This window comes from Theobroma cacao, chromosome 10 (assembly GCF_053813885.1).
Source record: "Theobroma cacao isolate CCN51 chromosome 10, ASM5381388v1, whole genome shotgun sequence".
Classification (NCBI taxonomy): Eukaryota; Viridiplantae; Streptophyta; class Magnoliopsida; order Malvales; family Malvaceae; genus Theobroma; species Theobroma cacao.
In genome coordinates this window covers 3,118,184-3,141,278 of record NC_142648.1, presented here as the reverse complement: position 1 = coordinate 3,141,278, position 23,095 = coordinate 3,118,184, and the positions used below count along the sequence as shown (strand labels likewise).

At 34.2% G+C, this 23,095-nt stretch overlaps 3 protein-coding genes, 1 long non-coding RNA gene, 1 other non-coding gene and 2 pseudogenes across 6 annotated transcripts; 5 read left to right on the top strand and 2 right to left on the bottom strand.

Annotated features, from left to right (window-relative positions):
• Positions 1-74: 74 nt before the first annotated feature.
• LOC148760277 (uncharacterized) lies at positions 75-811 on the bottom strand. The gene is made up of 2 exons (XR_016023232.1): positions 734-811; positions 75-588 (listed from the first exon to the last, which is right to left on the bottom strand). It is a non-coding gene; the product is annotated as an uncharacterized LOC148760277 (long non-coding RNA).
• Positions 471-1,599, top strand: LOC18586237 (uncharacterized). The gene is made up of 2 exons (XM_018129007.2): positions 471-1,133; positions 1,235-1,599. The coding sequence occupies exons 1-2, from the start codon at positions 471-473 to the stop codon at positions 1,325-1,327; spliced, it is 756 nt and encodes a 251-aa protein (XP_017984496.2). The 3' UTR covers positions 1,328-1,599.
• Positions 1,600-1,957: 358 nt separating this feature from the next.
• On the top strand, positions 1,958-2,073 carry LOC148760276 (U5 spliceosomal RNA). The gene has a single exon (XR_016023282.1). It is a non-coding gene; the product is annotated as a U5 spliceosomal RNA (small nuclear RNA).
• A 4,436-nt stretch (positions 2,074-6,509) lies between these two features.
• LOC18586235 (uncharacterized) lies at positions 6,510-7,960 on the top strand (annotated as a pseudogene). The gene is made up of 2 exons (XR_016028831.1): positions 6,510-7,252; positions 7,577-7,960. The product of XR_016028831.1 is annotated as an uncharacterized LOC18586235 (transcript).
• Positions 7,961-11,828: 3,868 nt separating this feature from the next.
• Positions 11,829-13,502, top strand: LOC18586234 (3-ketoacyl-CoA synthase 19 pseudogene; annotated as a pseudogene).
• Positions 13,503-17,999: 4,497 nt separating this feature from the next.
• LOC18586233 (large ribosomal subunit protein uL23) lies at positions 18,000-20,377 on the top strand. Its single transcript, XM_007009471.3, has 4 exons — positions 18,000-18,069; positions 18,157-18,195; positions 19,245-19,608; positions 20,060-20,377. Exons 2-4 carry the CDS (start codon positions 18,180-18,182, stop codon positions 20,142-20,144), a joined length of 465 nt encoding a protein of 154 aa, XP_007009533.1. The 5' UTR covers positions 18,000-18,069; positions 18,157-18,179; the 3' UTR covers positions 20,145-20,377.
• A 303-nt stretch (positions 20,378-20,680) lies between these two features.
• Positions 20,681-22,311, bottom strand: LOC18586232 (ankyrin repeat-containing protein BDA1-like). The gene is made up of 2 exons (XM_018129371.2): positions 21,628-22,311; positions 20,681-21,518 (listed from the first exon to the last, which is right to left on the bottom strand). The coding sequence occupies exons 1-2, from the start codon at positions 22,261-22,263 to the stop codon at positions 20,790-20,792; spliced, it is 1,365 nt and encodes a 454-aa protein (XP_017984860.2). The 5' UTR covers positions 22,264-22,311; the 3' UTR covers positions 20,681-20,789.
• Positions 22,312-23,095: the final 784 nt, after the last annotated feature.

The window sequence follows — 23,095 nt, the reverse complement described above, 5'->3', positions numbered from 1 at the left end:
GTCCAGGAAAAGAATGCACTAGACAATCCTTCTTTTCTTTCCATGTCGCATATTTTTCATTCAAAAGTCAAATATGAAGAGGTGGAAAACAATTCACCATAACCTTTTTCTTTCTTTATTTTCTTTTCCCGTAAAGTTGAATGGCTGGTAACTGTATAAGGTGGAAGAGCACATGGTGGTGAAAGTTGTTGTTGAACATGGTAAAACGTCTTCCGGTTATGCTCGTAAATATTCATTCACCCAACTTTTAAAACCTTCTCTAGGTCTTTAAATCTGAAGCAACCCTTTATCTATTTAAGCCTAGATATTCTCCACAACTCAAAAAGGACAATGCTATGGAGAGAAAACAGAAAATATTGAGGGAAGCAGTCTAGGCACGAAGGATAGCCAACATCCCTGACATCATCAGCAATTTAGGGGATCTATTCACTGAAGCTACAGATTTAAGCTTGGAACTACAGTCTCTATCCATGGCAGCCACAACCGAAGTAAGCTTGAAGCTTCTAGTAGACGTGAGAGGCCGAAGAGTTTTGTTTGCGGAAGCTGGCAAAGACTTCGTTGATTTCCTCTTCAACATAATGTCATTACCTGTTGGCACCGTTGTTAGACTCCTTAACAAGGAAGGCATGGTGTGTTCCCTTGGAAAACTTTATGAAAGCATTGAAAAGTTGAGTGATGTTTATATGCAACCATTTCAGGACAAGGACGCCCTGTTGAAGCCTAAAGTTTTTACCTCTGCTGCAACAAACTTGCCTCACTTGCTGCCTGATATTGAGTCATCAGAAGATTCAAAGCAAAAATGTTTTTACAGATGTAACCATGGCTGCGGCTGGAATATTGCAGAGGAACCGACCGCTATTTGTCCTCAGTGTAGACGCAAAATGACTTGCCAGGTTCAAATTGTTGCGACAGAGAAAAAATCTTCTTTTACTTCTTCGTCTTCGTCTTCGACTTCGACTTCATCATCTGAAGGTGAGGGAGGATTTGTCAAAGGGGTGGTTACATACATGGTCATGGATGATCTTATGGTGAAGCCAATGTCAACTATTTCTAGTATAGCTTTGCTCAACAGGTTCAATGTCAAAGATATTGGGGCCCTTGAAGAGAAAACCGTCAAAATGGGCATGGATGAGGTAAGTAGACCTTTTCTCCCACTATTTCACATTTTCCAAGTAAACTAGAGATTGATAGTGGTTACAGATATTGATATTTTTATTTGCTTATTCTCTTTCAGGCTGTGCAATTGCTTAAGGCATCGTTGCAGTCCAAGACTGTGCTCACTGATGTCTTCTTTGGGAAGAAGGGAAATGTCTCACATGCCTATTAGTAATTTGCACCAGATGTTAAATGCTGTCTTCCTATATTCTAATTTACTTGTTTGCTTTGAATCATTCTGAAGTATGATTTGGACTATTCACATAATATGAAATTGGAAAGTGATGAGTTATATATAATGTATGTAAGAAGACACCTTACCATGTCTAATCCTCTTTTCACTTTCATAATTGTACTGTACACATCCGCCTCTAAGGCGTGATTGGGACAAACCCCAAGTTCCAACTTTAAGAAATGATGGATTCGAATGTGACACAGACAAAATTTACAGGGGTGATGCAGAGCTGATATGTTATGGTAGAGGCATTTTCTTGATGGAAAATTGCTGCATCAGGGTGATATTGGGGGAGTAATTCATTCAACAGAGAGAAGAGAAAACCCATAGAGGCTGGGATTCTCAGGGATATACAGCTTGAAATTTCAATATTGAAATGTGAAGGAGTTAGCCTGTGGACTAGAACAAGGAATGATTTTGCACAAACATGGAGTAGAGCTAGAAACAGTTGATTTCATTAGACACAGCTGGCTTGGTAAGAGCGAAATCCACATCTCTAACAAAAGACAATCGCACCCTAACCGACTTACATAAAGGAAAGTGCCAACGGAAGAAGGAAAGGCACGGAGCCGTGCGGTGAGCACAGAGCGAACTATTCTTTCGCCTTTTACTAAAGAATACCGTGTGCTTGCTACTCTCTAGCGGCATACGCCTATTTTTGGAGGGCGGTTCTTTGCTGAGCCGGCCCAACAATACTTAGTTTCAATGATTAATTCATACTAACCGTAGAGACGATTCACCCATGGGCCGGAGAAGCCCCGGCTGCCATTGTTAACACATCAATCAGAAGATATATTAAGTAATGCTTACTAAATTGAATTAATGGGTTAATATAGTTTATCCTCATTTTGATATCTATATTAATATATAAGTAACTGATATTAATTTTCCCATGTTTCCTGTCTCCTCTCTTCTTTTAACACAAAGGGTGCTTTTCTTTTGCTTCAAGGGGCTGAAGAAAGAGAGCAAATAGGCAAAAGAAGAACAGACCTTTTATATATCTTTTTCACTCCTTACTGTTTATTTCTGTGTGTATAAATATATTGCATTGACACTAACGAAGAAGTTGGCTTTGTTTTTTTTGTGGGTTGCTTGGACAATGGCTTAATTGTTTATTTATTTATTTATTTTCTTTCTTGTATAGGAGAACCAAGATATACAACAACATTGGGTTTCTATTTTTCTTCGAAGTTTATGCTTTTGATGTCATACTAGATGCTTTGATGGATGCTACACATGAAAGTTGCTTCTTAATTTTTTTTAACTGAAAATGCTGTTTTTAAAAATTTTTTAAATAGTACCCAACAAGAGGGGATAAAAAATTAATTTTCATTTTTATAATGTCTGTTTCCAAGAAGATAATGTAGAATGTTGGGTTTTTGATGTTTTATGGGGGCAGCATGTTGTTTTCTTTAAAAGGTTGGAAAAATTATGTCAAATGACCCTCTTAATATTTTTCCATCATTTAAGTCTCCCTTATCTTATGGCACCAAGAGCGATTTTTGGAATATTTGGTTGAAATTTGTAGTTGGTTAAGGTTTTAGGATCTCTTTTTCAATGGATACAAGGCCTATATGAATTTTCAATATATGAGGTTGTTAATTGTTGCAAATAATATAAGTTTGTTAAGAGCCTTGGTGTCATGATCCACACAAATTCCTGTGAAGTATTATTAGCTTTAACCCCTATGAAATATTATCTGCTTTGACCTGCTGGCTTCACGATTTTATCTCACAAATAGCGCCATACAAACTTCTGTGAAGTATTATCTGTTTTGGCTCGTTGGCTTCAGGGTTTTGTCTCACAAATGACTCCAAACAAACCCCTGTGAAGTATTATCTGCTTTGGCACGCTGGCTTCATGATTTTGTCTCACAAGTTGTGCCTCACAAGTTGAAAGTGGTGTGAATCCTTATATGCCTAGTATCACTTTAGTAGATAGCCAATGTCGGATTCATTATTCCCCAGGACCATGACATTTACCTTTCTTTCCGCAGAGCATTTTTCTTCGATGTGGGACTTTGTGGCTCTATCCGTTAGGAGTATTATCTCGATGATGTAGGATTCACATTCACACGAAGATCGTGACATCCTCCCTCACTTCAATGACGTGGGACTTTGTAACTCAACCTGATGGAGAACAAGTAAATGAAATGTTACACTAGTCAAGTATAAGGCCTTCCTTCAGAGGATTCTCCTTTAACATTTACTCTTCAACTCAACTTGAATGAAGATAATGCTAAGTGTCACGATCTACACTAACCCCTATGAGGTATTATTCATTTTGACCCGCTAACCTCACGATTTTACCTCACAATTTTCAGTATCACTCTATTACATAGCCAATGTGGGATTCATGGCTCTCCTCTATAGGACAATGACATTCACCCTTACTCCCCGCTAGAAGTTTCTCTTCGATGTGAGATTTTATGGTTTTACCTGCTAGGAGTATTATCTCAACAATGTGGGATTCATATCAATGCAAAGACCGTGACACCCTCTCCCACCTCAACAAAGGTCCACTGTCCTCAGTGGTACATTACTAGTACTTAAAATCCGCTCTAATACCAATTGTCACGGTCCACACCGACCCGTGTGAGGTATTATCCACTTTGGCCTACTGGCCTCACAATTTTATCCCACAAAAGATGCCTCACAAATTGAGGGGGTGTGAACCTTTATATTTCTAATATCACTATAGTATATAGTTGATGTAGGATTCATGACTCATCTCTTTAGGACCATGATATCCTTCCTTACTTCCCTTTGGAAGTTTCTCATCGCGTGGGCATAAATCCCACATTGTTGAGATAATGCTCCCAGTGGGTAGAGCTGTAAAGTCCCACATCAAAGAAAAACTCTCAACGGGAAGTAAGGAAGGATGTCATGGTCCTAGAGAGAGAAGTCATGAATCCCACATCAGCTATGTATTAGAGTGATATTGAAAATATAGGAATTCACACTACCTTTAACCTATAAGGCGCTTTTGTGGGATAAAACCATGAGGCCAGCGGGCTAAAGCAAACAATACCTCACAGGGGTTGGTATGGACCGTGACAATTGGTATCAAAGCGAACTTTGAGTACTAACGATGTGCCACTCAAGACAGTGGACCCTTATTGAAGTAGGGGAGGATGTCACGGTCCTCACATGGAGGTGAATCCCACATCGTTGTGATAATGCTCCCAATGGGTTGAGTTACAAAGTCCCACAACGAAAAGAAACTCTTGACAAAGAGTAAGAGATGATGTCATGGTCCTAAAGAAGGAAGCCATGAATCCCACATCAGCTATGTATTAGAGTGATATTGGGAATATAAGAGTTCACACCACCTAATCTTGATCCCATCTTTATTCTACTATAATTTATATTTCAAATGTTGAGATGACATCAACATGATGTACTTGTCTCCAAGTGAAACCTCGTACATTTGCCTTTTGCAAAAGTATTGGAAAGGCCATGGAATTACAACTCTAATATATATTCTGTTTTTATTTTCTAAATTCTTTTTTGGAAAACTAAGGATAAACCCCCTAAAAAAGCATGAGCCAGGTTTGAACATGGAGCTTTGGCACCCCAACTACTAGACCAAATCAAACCCAAGTGTCATAGTCCTTGCATAGATATAAATCCCACATTATCAAGATAATACTCATAGCGAATAGAGCCACAAGGTCCCACATTGAAAAGAAACTCCCAATAAGGGTAAAGGTGGATGTCATGGTCTTAGAAAGAGGAGCCATGAATCCCACATTGACTATGTACTAGAGTGATACTAGGCATATAAGAATTCACACCATCTTTAACCTGTGAGGTGCCTTTTGTGGGATAAAACCGTGAGTTTAAAGGGCCAAAACAAACAATACCACATAAGAGTTGGTGTGGATCATGACAATTGTTATCAGAGCGAACTTCAATTTTCACATGGACGTGAATCCTACATCGTCGAGATAATTCTTTAGGACCATGACATCCTCCCTTACTCTTTGTTAGGAGTTTTTCTTCGATGTGGGACTTTATAACTCAACCTGTTGGGAGCATTATCTCAACGATGTGGGATTCACCTCCATGCGAGGACCGTGACATCCTCCCCTACTTTAATAAGGGTCCACTGTCCGAAGTGGCACATCGCTAAAAGTTCGCTTTGATACCAATTGTCACGGTTCATACCAATCCCTGTGAGATATTGTTCGCTTTAGCCCGCTGGCCTCAAGATTTTATCCCATAAAAGCGCCTTATAGGTTAAAAGTGGTGTGAATTCATATATTTTCAATATCACTCTAATACAAAACTGATGTGGGATTCATGACTTCTTTCTCTAGGACCATAACATCCTTCCTTACTTCCCGTTGAGAGTTTCTCTTCGATGTGGGACTTTGCAACTCTACCCGCTGGGAGCATTATCTCAACAATGTGGGATTCATGCCCACGCGACGAGAAACTCCCAAAGGGAAGTAAAAGAGGATATCATAGTCCTAAAGAGAGGAGTCATGAATCCTACATCAGCTATATACTATAGTGATATTAGAAATATAAAGATTCACACCATTTCAATCTGTGAGGCGTCTTTTATGGGACAAAACTGTGAGGTTAGTAGGCCAAAGTGGATAATACCTCACACGGGTCGGTGTGGTTCTTAACAATTGGTATCGGAGCGGATTTTGAGTACTAGTAATGTACCATTGAGGACAGTGGACCTTTATTGAGGTGGGAGAGGGTGTTACGATTTTTACATGGACATGAATCCCACATTGTTGAGATAATGCTCCTAGCGAGTAGAGCTACAAAATCTCACATCAAAGAGAAACTCCCAACGAGGAGTAAGGATGAATGTCATTGTCCTATAGAGAAGAGCCATGAATCCCACATTGACTATGTAATAGAGTGATACTGAAAATTGTGAGGTAAAATCGTGAGGTTAGCGGGTCAAAGTGGATAATACCTCACAGGGGTTAGTGTAGATCGTGACACCTAGCATTATCTTCATTCAAGTTGAGTTGAAGAGTAAATGTTAAAGGAGAATCCTCAAGGAAGGCCTTATACTTGACTAGTGTAACATTTCATTTACTTGTTCTCCATCGTATTAGTTCATTGGATCAACTGTATCGCTAAAGGTATTATTTCTCTTTGGTTCTTTCTTTTTTGCCCAAATATTTTGTTGGCCTGTTCATTCTCTCTGCCATATAGATGAAGCCTATATTTTTGATGGAATAGCAAACTGAAACTTTTATGTTTCTCAGCAGTAACGATACGACAGAAACCAAGCTAAGCTTGAAGCTGTTGATTGATAAAAGGGCCAATAAAGTCCTCTTTGCTGAAGCTGGAAAGGAGTTTGTGGATTTCCTATCCTACGTCCTGTCCTTGCCTGTAGGTACCTTTATCAGGCTCCTCAAAAGTCAAAACATGGTTGCCTGCATGGACAACGTGTACCAGAGCCTGGAAAACTTAAATGAAGCTTATGTGCAGCCCAATCAACATAAGAATTTTCTCTTGAAACCTGATATGCCATATGTTGTAACCAGTGTTCCTCCCCTGTCGCCTGACACTAGTCAGGATCCAGCACAGAGAAAGTTCTATACATGTGCAAACAATCATCGTTACGTGATAGACATTTTAAACGCAATTTGTCCTCCCTGCAAGTCTTCAATGCCTAGTGAAGTGACTTTTGTTGGTAGGAATTCTGATATGGCGGGTTCAACTACTGAGGGAAGTATTGAGAAGGGCTTGGCTACATACATGGTGATGGATGATTTAACGATAACACCAATGTCAATGATTTCTGGTGTTGCTATGCTAAATAAGTGCAATGTTAAGGATTTCAGTGCTCTTGAGGAAAAAATGGTTTGAGTTCAGCATCAACGAGGTAAAGATTTTTGGCCTTGTTATTTGTTTAGTTTTCACTTTTAGAGGCTAGTAACTTGGTCCTAAAAATGAATTGGAGCAATTCATTCAACTCCATTTCCTTTTTCATATCCCTAAGCTGTATTGAATCTTGGTGGGTCTGCTTGTATTGAAGCAGTATATATTAAGGTTTTGGAGGAATATATTGTGCTACTCCTATCACTCCTTAAGATGATGTTCCTCCAAAAAATTCAATGAGTTTTAACCCATGTCTATGGATTCTGCTGCTAGTGCTGACTCCTGAGTCCTGTAGTGGTTTTTCCTTGTTTCTTTCTTGTGTCTTTAGGGTCTGGAGATGTTGAGGGCTTCTCTGCAGTTAAAGGCCGCTCTAACCCATGTCTTCATTGTGAAGGAGTTAAAGGAAGTTTAAATCTCTTATTGGAACTAGTTTTTGCAGGGCTTTTGAGAGTCTGGTCATCATTGGAGTATAGTTTGTCAGCAAACTTATAGGTTATTCAACATAGTATTTTATCGATTTTTGTTTTAAGGTGATTGATTCCACTTAAAGGAGCAGTCCCCAGATGTTTTAACTGCAAAGTAATTTATAAGTATTAATATTTCATAATTTACAATTCCATGAGGTTGCTTGCTCTGGTATGGATGTTATTGGTCAAATGTCTGATGATGACTGATGAAATGCACTTGAATGAGTTAATGTTTTGCTTGTTAATCTTATCCCTGAGCATTATATTCTTGTATGCTTCAATTGTTCCAGATTCAATTCAGTAGTTTAAATGGTCTTTTGACTCGCTCATGCCTTCCTTGACCTTACTTCTGAGTTATGGGGCCACCATTGATGGAGCAGCTGTGTTCCTGGTCATGGAGTAGCATTTGGACCATGATGCCGAGTTTTACAAAAGCCAACGACTAGTATTTGCCCCCAGTGAAAGTACTAGTTGAATGAGGCCTTAAACCATGCAATAGGAAATAGCTTTTTGTCCCTGTAAACTCCACTATGAAGTTCATAATTCAACCGTCAATAAACTCAAGCTCCAGTTGCAGTTTAAATAGGAAGAACGACTGCCAACAATGATTAATGAGCAGAGGGGAGCTGATTTTGGGTAAGAACTAGATATCCCTGTTAGAAAGGGTGATGATGTCCTAATCATGCAAAGCAGCCAGATCAGGGGCATGATGCGCTTCCCTACATGCATATTTTTTCTCATTTCTTAATTATTCAAAAAATTTTAAATAAATTTTTATTTTTTATTACATTTAATTTAATTTTTATATTTTTATAATTAATTATTAATAATTAAACTATTTATTATCATTTTATAATATTGTTATAGCATGTTGGTATATTATAGTAGATGATGATTTAGTAAGTTGATATAATTACGTAATATTTTCATTTATTATATGAGTATTATATAAAATAAAATAATAATTGATGTTTTAATTAATAAATTTTTTAAATAAATGAAATAAAAGTTAATTTATCATTTGGGTATCTTTACGAGCGATTAGAGACGAACTTAATGTGTTTGTGGACACACTTGGGTCATCAAATAACAAGCAACTGAATTTACACAAAAATATCTTAAAAAGTAGTTGGAACCATGGGGAACTTGGCTATAAGAGAAGGCCTTGTCAATGGAGGATAAAAAAGTCAGAAAGGGCGGCTGGAAAACGGAACCAGTTTATTGAATAGAGCCTGAAAAGTTAGGAGGAAGCCTGAAAAGTTAGGAGGAACTTTGATGGATAGGTGTGTGGGTTTAGCTAAACGGAGTGAGCTGGGTAGAACGGAAGTGATGAAGCCATAGAAGAGAAGTACGGCATGTCACATCCATTGGCTCACCACCAAGCACAAGATAACCCTGCCATTACCATGTCTACAAAAGGGATGTGCCATTGGAAAAGGATACCAATGAGCAGAGAGCCACATATCTCTTCGTCTTATACTTTTCACTAAGTGCAATTTAAAATTGATAGTTATGAAAGTACGATCCAACTATTCTAAATAAAGAAAATTGGAACAAAAATTAGACCTACCAGGAGAATGAACAAAATGATAAGAATTATATGTATCCAAAAGAAAAAAAAATTAAGATTATAAATAATAACAAGATCTAAGATTTTACATAATTAAAAAGTAATTATAAAAATAATCATATTATATATTTTAAATTATATATAATAATAAAAAAAATTAAAAATTGATATTTTATTATCATCTTACTTCGTCGATGAATTAAAAAAATAATTACTAATATAATAAATTAGAATTTTGATTTTTTTTGTTAATTAATCGGTTTAAATATAATTGGTTATAATTCGATAAAATCGATTTGAATATGGGTTTTTGATAAGTTCAAAATTTAAATTGACGTGAACTAAAACCTCTTAAGCATCATGAATATTAAATTATTATTAATTAGTTCTAGAAGGTAGAACAGGTTTAGGTATGGAAAACTATAATGAACCCACCGACTGACAAGACAACCTGGGACCAAACTTTAATAAAGTTAATGAGGTCACAATATGATTTATTGATATCTAAATTAACAGAAGAACAAGTGGTTGCAGTACATGATACTCGAAAGTCGAATCCAAATTTTTTATTATAATTTTTAATTTTATTTTTAATTTCAATTATTATAAATTGTCACATATTTATTTATTATTACTGATTAATATATGTTTAATTTTAACTTTTTTCCAAAAAAAAAACCAATAATTGATATCTTAAAAATTAGAAGGTAGATGATGACTATATGACATATTATATGAGGCCTAACCATATTTAGTTGAGTCATTATAACAATTGACTAATGATAAAAACAATAAAAGATAGAAAATGATGTACCATAACCAATTTAAACTTTAACATGATTTAGTTATAAGTCATTATAAGTCATTAATGTCCAAAATCATCTAAAAAAGATAAATGGTAATTAAAACTTGAAATATTTGATTTAGTGGGAAGTGAATATAATTTTTATTTAAAAATTAAATTAAAATATTTGTATTTTGAAAAGTAAAATTGAACAAGAGGAATAATTAGAGGATGACAAATCGATGTTGGTGAGAGGAGTTGAAGTGATGTTTGAGATGACGATGGCAGAGATGGGGAATCTTGGAATGAGGATATGATGTGTCTACTTAATTTATAAGCTTATATGTTATTAAATGAACTAAACCGAATTTAGTCCACGCTAATTAATGGGTTAAATTGAAGCAAGCTTTGTTTTTTTATATAAATCAAAATATTTATTTTGATTTAATCTGGGACTAAGCAATATGTTATCAAAAGATAATTAGCACATGACAGAAGCAAATAAAGCAATTTTAACTCTAACAAACAAATTAAAAACTTTATTTTATTTTATGTGTGTAAACCTTATTTGCTGTATTGTGGACAAAGTTTCCATAACCTAATCTAGGCTTCTAAGGTAATAGTCGGTGGTGGCGGAGAGAATGGGTCTAATAAGATCTTTGTCTTCCAAAAATTTTAAAATTTTATAATATATATTTTTATTTTTTTTTCTTTACAAATATTAAGTTTTTGATATGATTATTTTATAAATATTATCTTTATCCAAAATGCGAAATATTGACTCCATCACCGGTGATAGTTAATTACATTTATTATCCATAATGAGTGTGTGATTTTTTTCAATGGATGATTAATGATAAATGATATCAACATACCTATAATTATAAAGGATAGGGTAAATTTTGCAGTTGGAATGTCATGGAATAATTTACATTTTGTCAAAAAAATACCGGATCATGATGGTAATAATTATATTAATATTTGAAATTATTTAATAGATATAATTAGATTCAAATATTAAATATCTAAAAAAATAATATTCTAATTTTATTCGAATCTAAAATGAGTATTAAATTTTTTATCTGAACTTATCTAAAATCTGAATATAAAATATTCAAATTCGTATAATCGGATTGAATATCCTTGTAATAGTGTCCAAAAATAGCCTACTATTATCATCCGTATACAGTTCTCTTCAGATGCAAAAGTTCTAGATATTTTATCATCATGTTTATCTCGATCATGAAGGACAAGATTAGATGTACCTAGACTCAGCTCAACAACTATATTTCTAGCGTTTTTATGTAAACTTAGATCTGAACCCCAACAGCTAACTATGTTTTGTCAAAATGGAAGACATACTTATCATGCTGTGAACATGGATAGGATAATGTTTGACATTTCCAGCCTCCCTTTCCAACGATTAAGCAACAATTTTCCTTCTGCATGTAAAGAAACACTGTGAACAAAGTCACAAACAAAAAGGTCCACGGTTATTAATGGGACAATTAAGGACAGTCCCTTTCTTGCCCTACCTAGGAATAAGAATTATAATATTAGATGCAAAGTAGCTGTATCATTTTGATCAAGTTTGTATCTCTGCTTATTATATATGGATGATAATTTTTTAGGTTTTCGAGTGTTTAATTTAGTGATAAGTACGTGTGTTTTATAGTCAAAAAGTTGTATCGTAAATAATTTAAAAAAGAACTTTATTAAGAAGCAAGGATCAACCCAGGTATATAAATAGGAATGTATCCAACCATATATAGATCATGCCAAATAGTATTTCTCTCAGTTTCTATCTACGAAGAAAGAGAGCAGAGAAAACTCCCCATTCCCAACACACTCTGTGTCTGTCAATGGAGCTTGTAATGGCAATATGTCTCCTATTTCTTTGTAGCCTCATTTCCTATATTTGTAATATGGTTTTTCAGAAGAGAAACCAATGTTGCTATATGTTGGGTTATGAGTGTTACAAGGCAAGTGATGACAGAAAGCTTGACACTGAAGCCTGTGTGAGAGTTGTCATGAGGAACAAGAATCTTGGTCTTGAACAATACAGGTTTCTTTTAAAGACCATTGTCAGTTCAGGTCTTGGTGAAGAAACTTATGGTCCGAGAAATGTTCTTGATGGTAGAGAGGAGTCTCCTACTGAAAAGGATGCACATACAGAGATGGATGAGATAATGTTTGATACTCTTGACAGTCTCTTCGCTAAAACAGGAGTTTCTCCATCCGAAATAGATATACTCGTTGTCGATGTGTCGTTGTTTTCTCCATCACCTTCCTTAACGGCTCGAATTGTAAACAGATACAAGATGAGGGATGACATCAAGTCCTTCAACCTCTCTGGCATGGGATGTAGTGCAAGTATGGTAGCCATTGACCTTGTCCAGCGCTTGTTCAAGACTTACAAGAATCAATTTGCAATTGTTGTGAGCACTGAATCGATAGGTTCACATTGGTATTGTGGCAAAGAAAAGTCCATGATGTTATCTAATTGCCTGTTTCGTTCCGGGGGGTCTTCCATTCTCTTGACAAACAAAAGAGCTTTAAAGGATCGAGCCATCTTCAAGTTGAAATGTGCCGTGCGAACCAATATTGGCTATGACGATGAAGCATATGGATGTTGCATGCAACTTGAAGATGAGGAAGGGTACCAGGGATTTCTCCTAACGAAAAGCTTGACAAAAGCTGCTGCTAAAGCATTTACCATGAATCTCGAAATTCTAGTGCCCCAAATATTACCAGTGACAGAACTTCTTCGATATGCAATATCATTTCTTGGAAGTAAAAGGATCAAAGGCCAAACTCCTGATGCAGCAAGAGCTTTGAGTTTCAATTTCAATCTCAAGTCCGGGATTGAGCACTTCTGTCTCCATCCTGGTGGAAGGGCAGTGATCGATGGACTTGGAAAGAGTTTGCGGCTTAGCGAATATGATCTTGAGCCAACTAGAATGGCACTGTACCGATTCGGGAATACATCAGCCGGAGGCCTATGGTATGTTTTGAGTTACATGGAGGCTAAGAAGAGGCTCAAGAAAGGTGACAGGATTCTGATGATTAGCCTTGGAGCTGGTTTCATGTGCAACAATTGTGTGTGGGAGGTAATGAAGGACGGTTTGGAAGATACTCGAGTGTGGGAAGACTGCGTAGATAGTTACCCCAGAAAAAACCTGGTCAACCCTTTCACAGAGAAGTATAGCTGGATCAATGATGAGTGTCTAAACTTTGTCAGGCTTGACTAGAAACTAGCTGTCTGCATATTCTGATTTTTAAATGTGGTTTCTGCATCCCCATAGCCATAAGCTGCAATTTATCTTTTCTTTCAGGAATTAAGAAGAAGTTACCATTACGTTGTAAGGACATTTCACCAGGCAAATCTGAATGGTATGCTGGTGCATCATAAATTCATGTTTGATTCATGTTAGATTTTCCACTACTATTCTAAAGTTGATCGATTTATTCTGCCAAATCATTGTCAGAACATTTACACCTAGCAGCTAGTGGGTCCCTGTATTCCCCAAATTAAAGAAAAACGAAAAGTTTGCTGTCTTTTGGTAATGTTTAAATAAAAAACAGTGTTGAGATAGATAAAAGATGGCTTTCATCCCTATATATGTTATGTGGAAGATCAGAGATTTATTATTCTTTGATGAATCTGAACTCATGTAGTGTGAGTATATATATAGATATCTCCAAACTTATAACTCAATTGCGAGAAGCATAATAATCCTCGTATTTGTTACTTCAATACATTTAACAGATAAAAAATGGAAGGAAACGGAAACTTTTAGGGTGAAATTGTAAATGAATTGGTTTAGAGCTGACCGCTATAACTCTCATCCAACTTTTCTTCCTAGTTCTTGCTACCTTTGATTGTGTCTCCCTCTTACATATACAACACAGTGCAAGATATAGAGTAAAATCAGGATGGCTGAAAGACTTGGTTTAGCATGATAGGAACTGTAACAATCATGTGGTAGTAGGAAAGAATAGCTGAAAGGGAAAACCAGAAACTTTGTGGTAGTAGGATGCATTTATTATGGATAAGCACAACCTTTGATGCCTAATAAATATCCTTGTCCATCTAGACAAAGCGAACATGAACCAGCTTTCAATTGATTGTTCAACTTGAACCAACTATTTCTATTTGGTCAAAACACCCTATAAGTCTTTATATATATGCATTTAATTTAATTTAATCTCTACATTTAAAATTAAAATAATTTAATCACTTGATTATAAAAATTTCTTCAATATAGTCATTCCTCCTAATAGAATTTAATTTTTTTATTAAAATAATAACATCAGCATTGACATCAATAATGACATGACATATTTTGATAATGTGACACCTACATGATAACGTGACATATCACGTGGTACTAATACGATGACGTAATAGTGCCACGTGGCATTAATATGATGACATAGTAATACTGATGTGGCACTGACATGTTGATGTTAGTGCCACGTGGTAAATTAAAAATTTCTAAATTTTTTTTTACTATATCATAGGGATAGAATTGAAAAAAAATATAATAAAGGGATTAAATTGAACAAAATTGAGATGTTAAGGGATTAAATTAAAAAAATATTTAAAAATATAAATATTTAAGTAGATGATAGATATACTCATTAATAAGTTAAATATTTAAGTCTAAAAGATTTGTAGTATTAAAAAATATATATAAATATTTTTTTACTTGATTATTTAATTCTAAATATGTACATTAATTTATCTTTTTTACAAAAAATTAAGTTTGAATTCTCTTTTATAAAAAAATTTTGAAAAAATTTTATACATAAAGTCAAATTTAGATAAATAGCTTGCATTATGTTGAAATAAAATAATATAAAAAGACTAAATAAATTTTTTTCTTTTTTATAATAGTATAAAAATTTAAAATTTATTTGACTTAATTTTTAACTAAAGCTGAACTCAAATGAGCAAAATAGGTTGATTTCGTTTTTTTTTTTAAATGAAGAAAGGAAATATGGAGTTAGTAATGATTATAAAAATAATTATTCATTCTGAGTTGTTTAATTTGAATATGACAAACCTCTTATTATAACCATAAAATCTGATATGCTCCATCCTTTCAATTTTTTATTTATTTTTTATTTTTTCATTTTGTTCAATATTTCAGATTATATTTTTTAAGTTGAAATTTTCTAGATTTAAGACTGTATTTATAGTTGATAGAATTGAATATAATTGTAAATATTTGTATCATTTTATTTTTTATTTACAAATTTTTTGTAGATCCAAATTAATAATTTAAATTTAAATTTAGTAAAATTTGATTGTGGTATTTTAGTGTAAATAAAATCGTTTTATAAGAAATTTCGAATAAATTTAAATAAAAAGTAAATTACGTAAGAATTGCATAATTTCAAAAAACTAGGTATTTGTAAATTATGAAAGTTGTAACTAAATTAACTTAGTTTGCTGATTTGAGTTCAGTTCAAGTTAAAAATTAAGTCAAATAAATTTAAAATTTTTTAATATTATAAATAGAAGAAAAAAATTTATTTAGTCCTTTTATATTATTTTATTTCAATATAATGTAAGTTATTCATCTAAATTTTATTTAAATATGAATTTTTTTTGAAATTTTTTTATAGGAAGAGAATTCAAACTTAATTTTTTGTAAAAAAAGTAAATTAACATATATATTTTAAAATTAAATAATCAAGTAAGAAAATATTTATATATATTTTTTAACATCATAAATATTTTAAATTTAAATATTTGACTTATTAATAAGTATATCTACCATCTATTTAAAAGATTTATATTTTTTAAATATTTTCTTTCAATTTAGTCCTTGTACTATATATTTTTATTCAATTTAATTCTTATGACATGATATAAATTTTTTTTTTTTTAAATTTTTTGATTTGTCATGTCACCAAATCGGTGCCACGTGGTATGCCATGTTGTCATGTGGGTGCCACGTTATCAAAATATACCACTTCATCGTTGATGTCAGTGCTGATGTTATTATTTTAACGAAAAGATTAGATGCTGTTAGAGAAGGGATTAAATTGAAAAAATTTTCAAAATAAAAAAAATAAATTATTTCGATTTTAAGTATAGAGATTTAATTGAACAAAATGCATAAATACAAGAACTTGTTGAATGTTTTGACCATATTTATTGCTAGTGCAACTTTAACCAAACTTTGGCTGTGCTCCTCAGCTGAAGTTGCTATCTTTTATCTAATTTTGGTTGCCCCTGAAGGCTGTGATAATGTCAATGTGATTCAACCCCCAGATGTAATTTCTTGCAGCTGAACCCATGCTTACTTAAAAAGAGGAAAAAGGAAAATACCAACATGAACCCATGGTGAATCTAATAAGAATTGAGCAGAAATTTGGAGGGTAAGAAGTATATGGAAAAGAACATCCTGTACATATTCCCAGTTTGCCAGTTTGGATAGATGAACTCGACCAACCTGGAGAAACAACAGTGACCCACCTAGGGCCTGTGGCTTTCAACTTGTCGCCATTCTCATTCTTGGGCACACATCACTTATCACGCTCCAAAAACTTTTTACAGTTTAAGCACTGAATTTTGCATTGTCGGCAGTGACACCAAGTCAGAGTCTCAACTCCCAGATTGAAAAGCTGATTCAAAGCATGTAAAAAGTCTTACTTTTGGCATTACTAGCTGTGTGCAGCCAAAGAGAACTTGTTCTCCACGCAACCATTCATTGCATTACATGAATGCTTGTTGACATTTCGACCTAGGTAGCTGGCTATTACAATCTTCTGCATTTTCCTGTTGGTTGTATTGAAAAAACTTGCCCCTCGATTTAATACACCGGCCTCAAGTCATTTTCATGGATTATATTCGGACCCATATAATTATGGTAAGCCATCAAATAATTAAGTTGGTTTAAACAGCTATGTTTGTTCAAAAGATTATGTCTGTACAAAGAGACAGACTTTGGTCTAAATAAATTTTTTTGGTTTTCCCATAATGGACTAATTGAGAAATTTAAGGTCCTTAATTTCTCTACGTTCTTTAAATTTTTATAGATTGCTTATATATTATTTTGCAGCAAAAACGTTTTATAGGAGTTTTATAATTTTGTCAAGTTGTCATATGTTGACAAGTGCATATCAGATTGAATTTTTCGTTAGTGCAAAACATAATTAATGACTGAATTTTATCGTATCTTCAAAATTTATTGTTTATAACCCTTTTTGCACACCTAATAAATAGTCGGTGAAAGCAAACAAAATTTTAAATAAAATGACATAAATACATGCCTTAAACCAGTCTTTAATATTTTTTATTTTCCAGTTTCGTGTTTTAATAATATTTTTTATTAATCTAATACCACCTTAAATGTATGATAAATTCTAAAAAAGTAATTATATAGATAGTACTAGGACCAACCAGTCCTCAACTGAACATTGATTAAGAAATAAAACACATGGTTTATAACCATTTTTCTATAACTTTTAGTAACGTTAATACTTTAGCAAATCAACCATTAAATTTAATAACCTATTCATAATGATTATAATATATATACATATATATTGTATGTTAATCGTGACTAACGTCTTTTATGGTATATATTTAATAATTGAAATTCCATTAAGGTCAATAAAATAGTAGATATCTTCTATATTAATTTGAATTTTAACACGAATAGCTTACATGAATAAAGTATCTAATCAAACCATAATATTAATATAATATAAATAAATTCCAGATCATATACATATATAAATATTTATTAGTAAATTATTAATGGGCCTAAATAAATCCAGTAGGCCATACTCTAGGCTTAAATAATCAGAAATTGATCCTTATATGGGCTTACTCAAGCAGGCCCATATCCGGTCCTTTGAAGGCCCATTTGTAATCCAGGTTAAATCGGTAATTTCAACTTATCTATAAAACCTCCCCTTCTTCTTCTTCTTCACTTGGGAAAGAAAACCCTAAACTCTCCAGCGGCCGCAGCTAAAAAGGGGTACCCACTTCCCTCAAGTTTAAAAATTAAGTATCTTTTAATTCGGTAATTTGCATATCTAAAATTAGTTTAAAATTTTCTTCCCAGGTAATTGAACTAAGAATTCAGCAATGGCTCCAGCTAAAGGTAATTTTTTTTTATAATTTTTTCTGTTTAGTTTTTAATTTTGAGATTTTAGGGTTTTTTTTTGTGTTAAAAGAAGGTGATTTTTGTTATGTAACGTGCCAAAGTTTGTATCTTTGACTGAGAAATTACATATATCAATATATAAAGCAGTTTCCTTTATAAATCTTATTTAATTTAGATTTTTACTGAAGTAATTGATTTGGAGGACATAGTGTAAGTTGGGTTGGAAATGTTAAAGTATAAATGATTTGGAGTTGGTAAATAAGGAAAAGGGTTGTTTTGAAATCTGTTGTGGAAGCAAAAGATTTTACCCTTTTGTGTTCTTTGGTTGAAGTTTTGCGGTCATTTGGGGTGTGACATAGGATTGAGGATGTTGATTCAAATTGATTTTGGAATTGAATGATTGGTGTTTTAGTTGGATGAAAGTGAAATTTGATGAGTTGAATCATTAGTATCCATCTTGTTTTTGCTCCTAAAGTTTTGCTAATGATGAGTCTTTGCTTTAAAGTATGGCTCTGTAGTTTGTTCTTCCTTTTTACATCTTGTTCTGCTGGATTTAATTTGCTCAAAGATGTAAGCATAGTAGACCTGAACCTACTTTTGCTATTAGTATCCATCTTGTTTTTGCTCCTAAAGTTTTGCTAATGATGAGTCTTTGCTTTAAAGTATGGCTCTGTAGTTTGTTCTTCCTTTTTACATCTTGTTCTGCTGGATATAATTTGCTCAAAGATGTAAGCATAGTAGATCTGAACCTACTTTTGCTATTATTAGCCAATGTCGTCTACTTACCATCATTGGTTTGAGGAGGAATTTTTAAGGTTAAAATTTTAGTGGATTGAACTGTATCCAATCTGTCAATGTGATTAGATGGCCACTTACTTGCAGGCTAAGTTCTTGTAATGTAACTTGTATGTAAGTGTCTTGTAATGTAACTTGTATATAAGTGCCCAATGTAGTCTGAGAGTTTTATTGTTCTGAGCTATTGTGTTGGATTGACTGTCATTTTTGTGGTGCTTTGCTGTAAATTTAATTTTTTTGACCTTTTGCAGTCGACAGCAAGAAAAAAACTGATCCAAAGGCTCAAGCAGTTAAGGCTGCCAAGGCTGTGAAGTCTGGTACAACATTCAAGAAGAAGGCTAAGAAGATCCGGACAAAAGTTACATTTCATCGGCCAAAGACTCTGAAAAAAGAAAGGAACCCAAAATATCCTCGCATTAGTGCACCACCCAGAAATAAGTTGGATCAGTATCAAATCCTCAAGTATCCCCTAACTACTGAGTCTGCAATGAAAAAAATTGAGGACAACAACACACTGGTTTTCATTGTTGACATTCGTGCTGACAAGAAGAAGATTAAAGATGCAGTGAAGAAGATGTATGACATTCAGACGAAGAAAGTGAATACATTGATCAGGTAATTTCCATTATGTTAGTCATGTGAATTTGTTCGTTTACCTATAAAATTATCAGTTGGGATATAATATGAAGAGAATTGCATTCTTACCTGTTTTTAAGATTAGTGGGTCACCTATAATATTTTTCAATTCTAAGTTATAATTATATGATTTGAAGAAGAGAGCACTCTTACCTGAATTTCTAAGTAAAAGTAGAAGTATAAAATTCATATATTCATAACTAGAGAAGAATGAAGGAGTATTGCAATCTAGTGAACCATTTCAAACTTTTCAACTTAGAATCTGGGTGGGAATTTGATGCATCACAGCTTTTGGGTTCTTTCACTTCTATTTGTGTGTGCTTGTCGTATCCACTTTGTGGTTACACTCATGCTTTAGACAATTGTCTGAAACTAAACATATACATGATTGTTATGAATCTTGAATTAACTTGTTTATAAACTTATGCAGGCCTGATGGAACTAAGAAGGCATATGTTAGGTTGACTCCAGATTATGATGCCTTGGATGTGGCAAACAAGATTGGGATTATCTAAAGATATCTGGGCTGTCAAGCGATGTCTTCAACTCTTTCAACAGTTTTGTTTGGATTGATTCACTATGTTAGGGCCTTGTTCGCTTTTTGGCATTATATGTATCAAGAATTATGTTTACAATTAAATTCTGCATGGGAATTGGATTAGGATTTACACACTTGATATGCTGTTATGAATGGTTTTAACATTTCATTATCATGCTTAATTCAGCTGCGCAGCTGCTTACCCATCAATATTTATGGAGTAATTTTCTTATTATTGATCAAAGATTATTTGTCTGATGGTAATGCTAATGCTCTGCCCTTATGTTCAGTGAAGAACCTTTATGTCAAAATTTGAATTATCCCTCCGATACCAAGCCCAAATTATGTGTAAAATTACTCTAAAATTAAAATAAAGTATATTTGTTGAAGTTATTGGACTCAATACTTTTGCTAGCCTCATTTCTCATGATCTCTAATAATGTGAAGGTTCAATTAAAGAATAAAATATTCATTAACCATCACAATTACACCTATGCAGAACAATTACCCATCATAAAGGATATGTTTATAACGTATTGGAAGAACAGCCAATAAATAACCTTAAAATACTGCAATATATCAATAAAGATAGGCCACCCAAAACCACTAACATAAACACAAATTAATTTTCTTTCCAAGCCATCCTCCAAAGTCGGCTTATGACTAGTCGTAGAAAAATTGTCAGGAACATGACCAGGACAGGTAATCCGACAAGGAGGTCGACAGTTTCATACATAACAACGACGGACAGTGAATTTGGCGATATGATACGCACTGAAGATATTAGAAGGCAAACAACTAGCATTGACAGGGATAGGACGAGAGCAGTTGATAAGACAACAGGAAGGATACTGATAAGGACGGCACATGTTAGAAGGAAAGAAATACCGAAAGCCATAATGTTTGGAATAAAGAAGAAAAGAAAAGGTGCTGTATTCAGTACGGATGATCCCGCAGCAGAGGGATGCTTTTTGAATATTTTGTTCGTTATGGAACTAGTTATGTTGTGGAAACTATGGGGGATTTGCAAGTGGGCGGTGGTGTTTTTGGGTTCAGAGTTAGCCTGAAAAACACCTCCGGGGGGGCTTAGGGCGGCTTGGTAAGTGGCTGTTAGAATAAGTACTGTTACTACCAGCACAGCATTGTTGTTGTCACCTGACATGGTTTTAATATTATATTTAAGTTGACTAATTAGTTGAATAAGAGCAATTGCTCCGACGAAAATGGCACGGTAAGCAGAAAGTAGAATTTCCTTGCACTTTCCTCTGTCGTGTTGATTTTGGCCTGTTAAATTCTTCGAATTGGTAGCTTTCATGTTCATTATCCCATACTCAGTTAATAACCTGACAATCTGCATGCATTGAAAAATAAAGTAACATACATTTTAACAAACGATGGTAAATTCGTAACAGTTAAATACAATTTAAAAAAAGAAAGATTGGGTGAGATCAAATTCATACCTTTGGTTGGTTTTTGGATGCTGCTATGTGCAACGCAGTGTCGCCATCCCTGTTCTTGAAGTTCAGAATTCTTTTAATCTCCCTCACAGAACAATCAGATCTCCAAAGCCAGAGCATTAGAACTTGAAAAGCTTCGAAGCTGTTGTTCTGCACTGCAACGTGCAGGCCAGTTTCATTTCGATTTGTCACATCATGGATACATTGAGGGCAATCCTTGAGAAATTCATTCAAAACAGGACGGTCTCCGTTCATTACTGCGTAATGGAAAGGAGTGTAGCCGTTCTTCCCTTTGACACGAACGAGATTCTTATCGAATCTCAGGAGTGAGAGCACTGTCTCTGCATGCTTATTCTGCAACGCAAGGTGCATGGGGCTCAAACCGTCCTGGTTCAGCTTCGTAGCAAGTGATGGCTTTAAGTCCAACAACTCCAATGCAAACTCAGTGAGTCCTGCAGCTGCAGCTACGTGTAATGGAGTATCAACAAACTCCATTTGATCGATGTCCCTCAAGAAATCTGCCTTCTCCCGAATAAGCTCATACAACGCCTCAATATCACCTTCATTAGCAGCATTCCTCACCCTCTCCTGCATTGAGGAAGGACGACCAATTGTGATGCTAGAACTCTCTACAGTCATGATAATGGTATAAAACCGGGAAGTTTGGAAGGGTTTAGCTCTAGTTTAAAGTGGTAGACAGGGAGTGAGAAAGAAAGAGGAGAATGGTTCCCTATTTAAAAGCGTTGGCCATGGAAATGGTTGATATTGTCAGTCACGCATTAAGGTGCTTTTCTTCATTCTTAGTTAAGACCCTCATGAATTTGCGTCTATTGTACAATGGCGTGTAAAACGTGACTGAGATTCTATCTCCCCATCTATCTTTCCTTTCCTCAGATTGAGTTTTATCACCAAGAGAAATAGATTGAAATGAAAGCTTCAGAAATTAATTAAGCATTGCTTTAACTTTGGACATTGGTGAGGACTCCAATGTTTTTGTTCTCTTCAACATATCATTGTCTTGTTGCCATCTCCTCGTCAAGTTTTCATCAATTCAACATTTGAATCTAATTTCATGCTTCAGAAACCCTTTATTATTTTTTTTTGAAAAGAAGTGATCTATAATCTTATAATAATGAATAGGAATAGGGACTCAAATAATAAAAAGTTCCCCCACCCCCTCCTACACAAAAACATTAAGATTTTCCCCTATTATAACGTTAATAGATTGAGGAGGAAGGAAGAAGATCCTAATGTATTGAAACCCAATAGTTAATCTAGTCAGTTTCATTTTCACTATGAAATCATGTATTAAGAATCAGGTACATTTTTGTGTTAAATTCCCATTATATTAAATCTTGAATTAGTATAAATTAATTTTCAATAAAGTTTAACAAGATTTTTTTCTTTTGTTTGAGATGGATAGTACTGCCATAGAGCATAAATTAGCCGTGGTCCCAATCATGAATGTGAT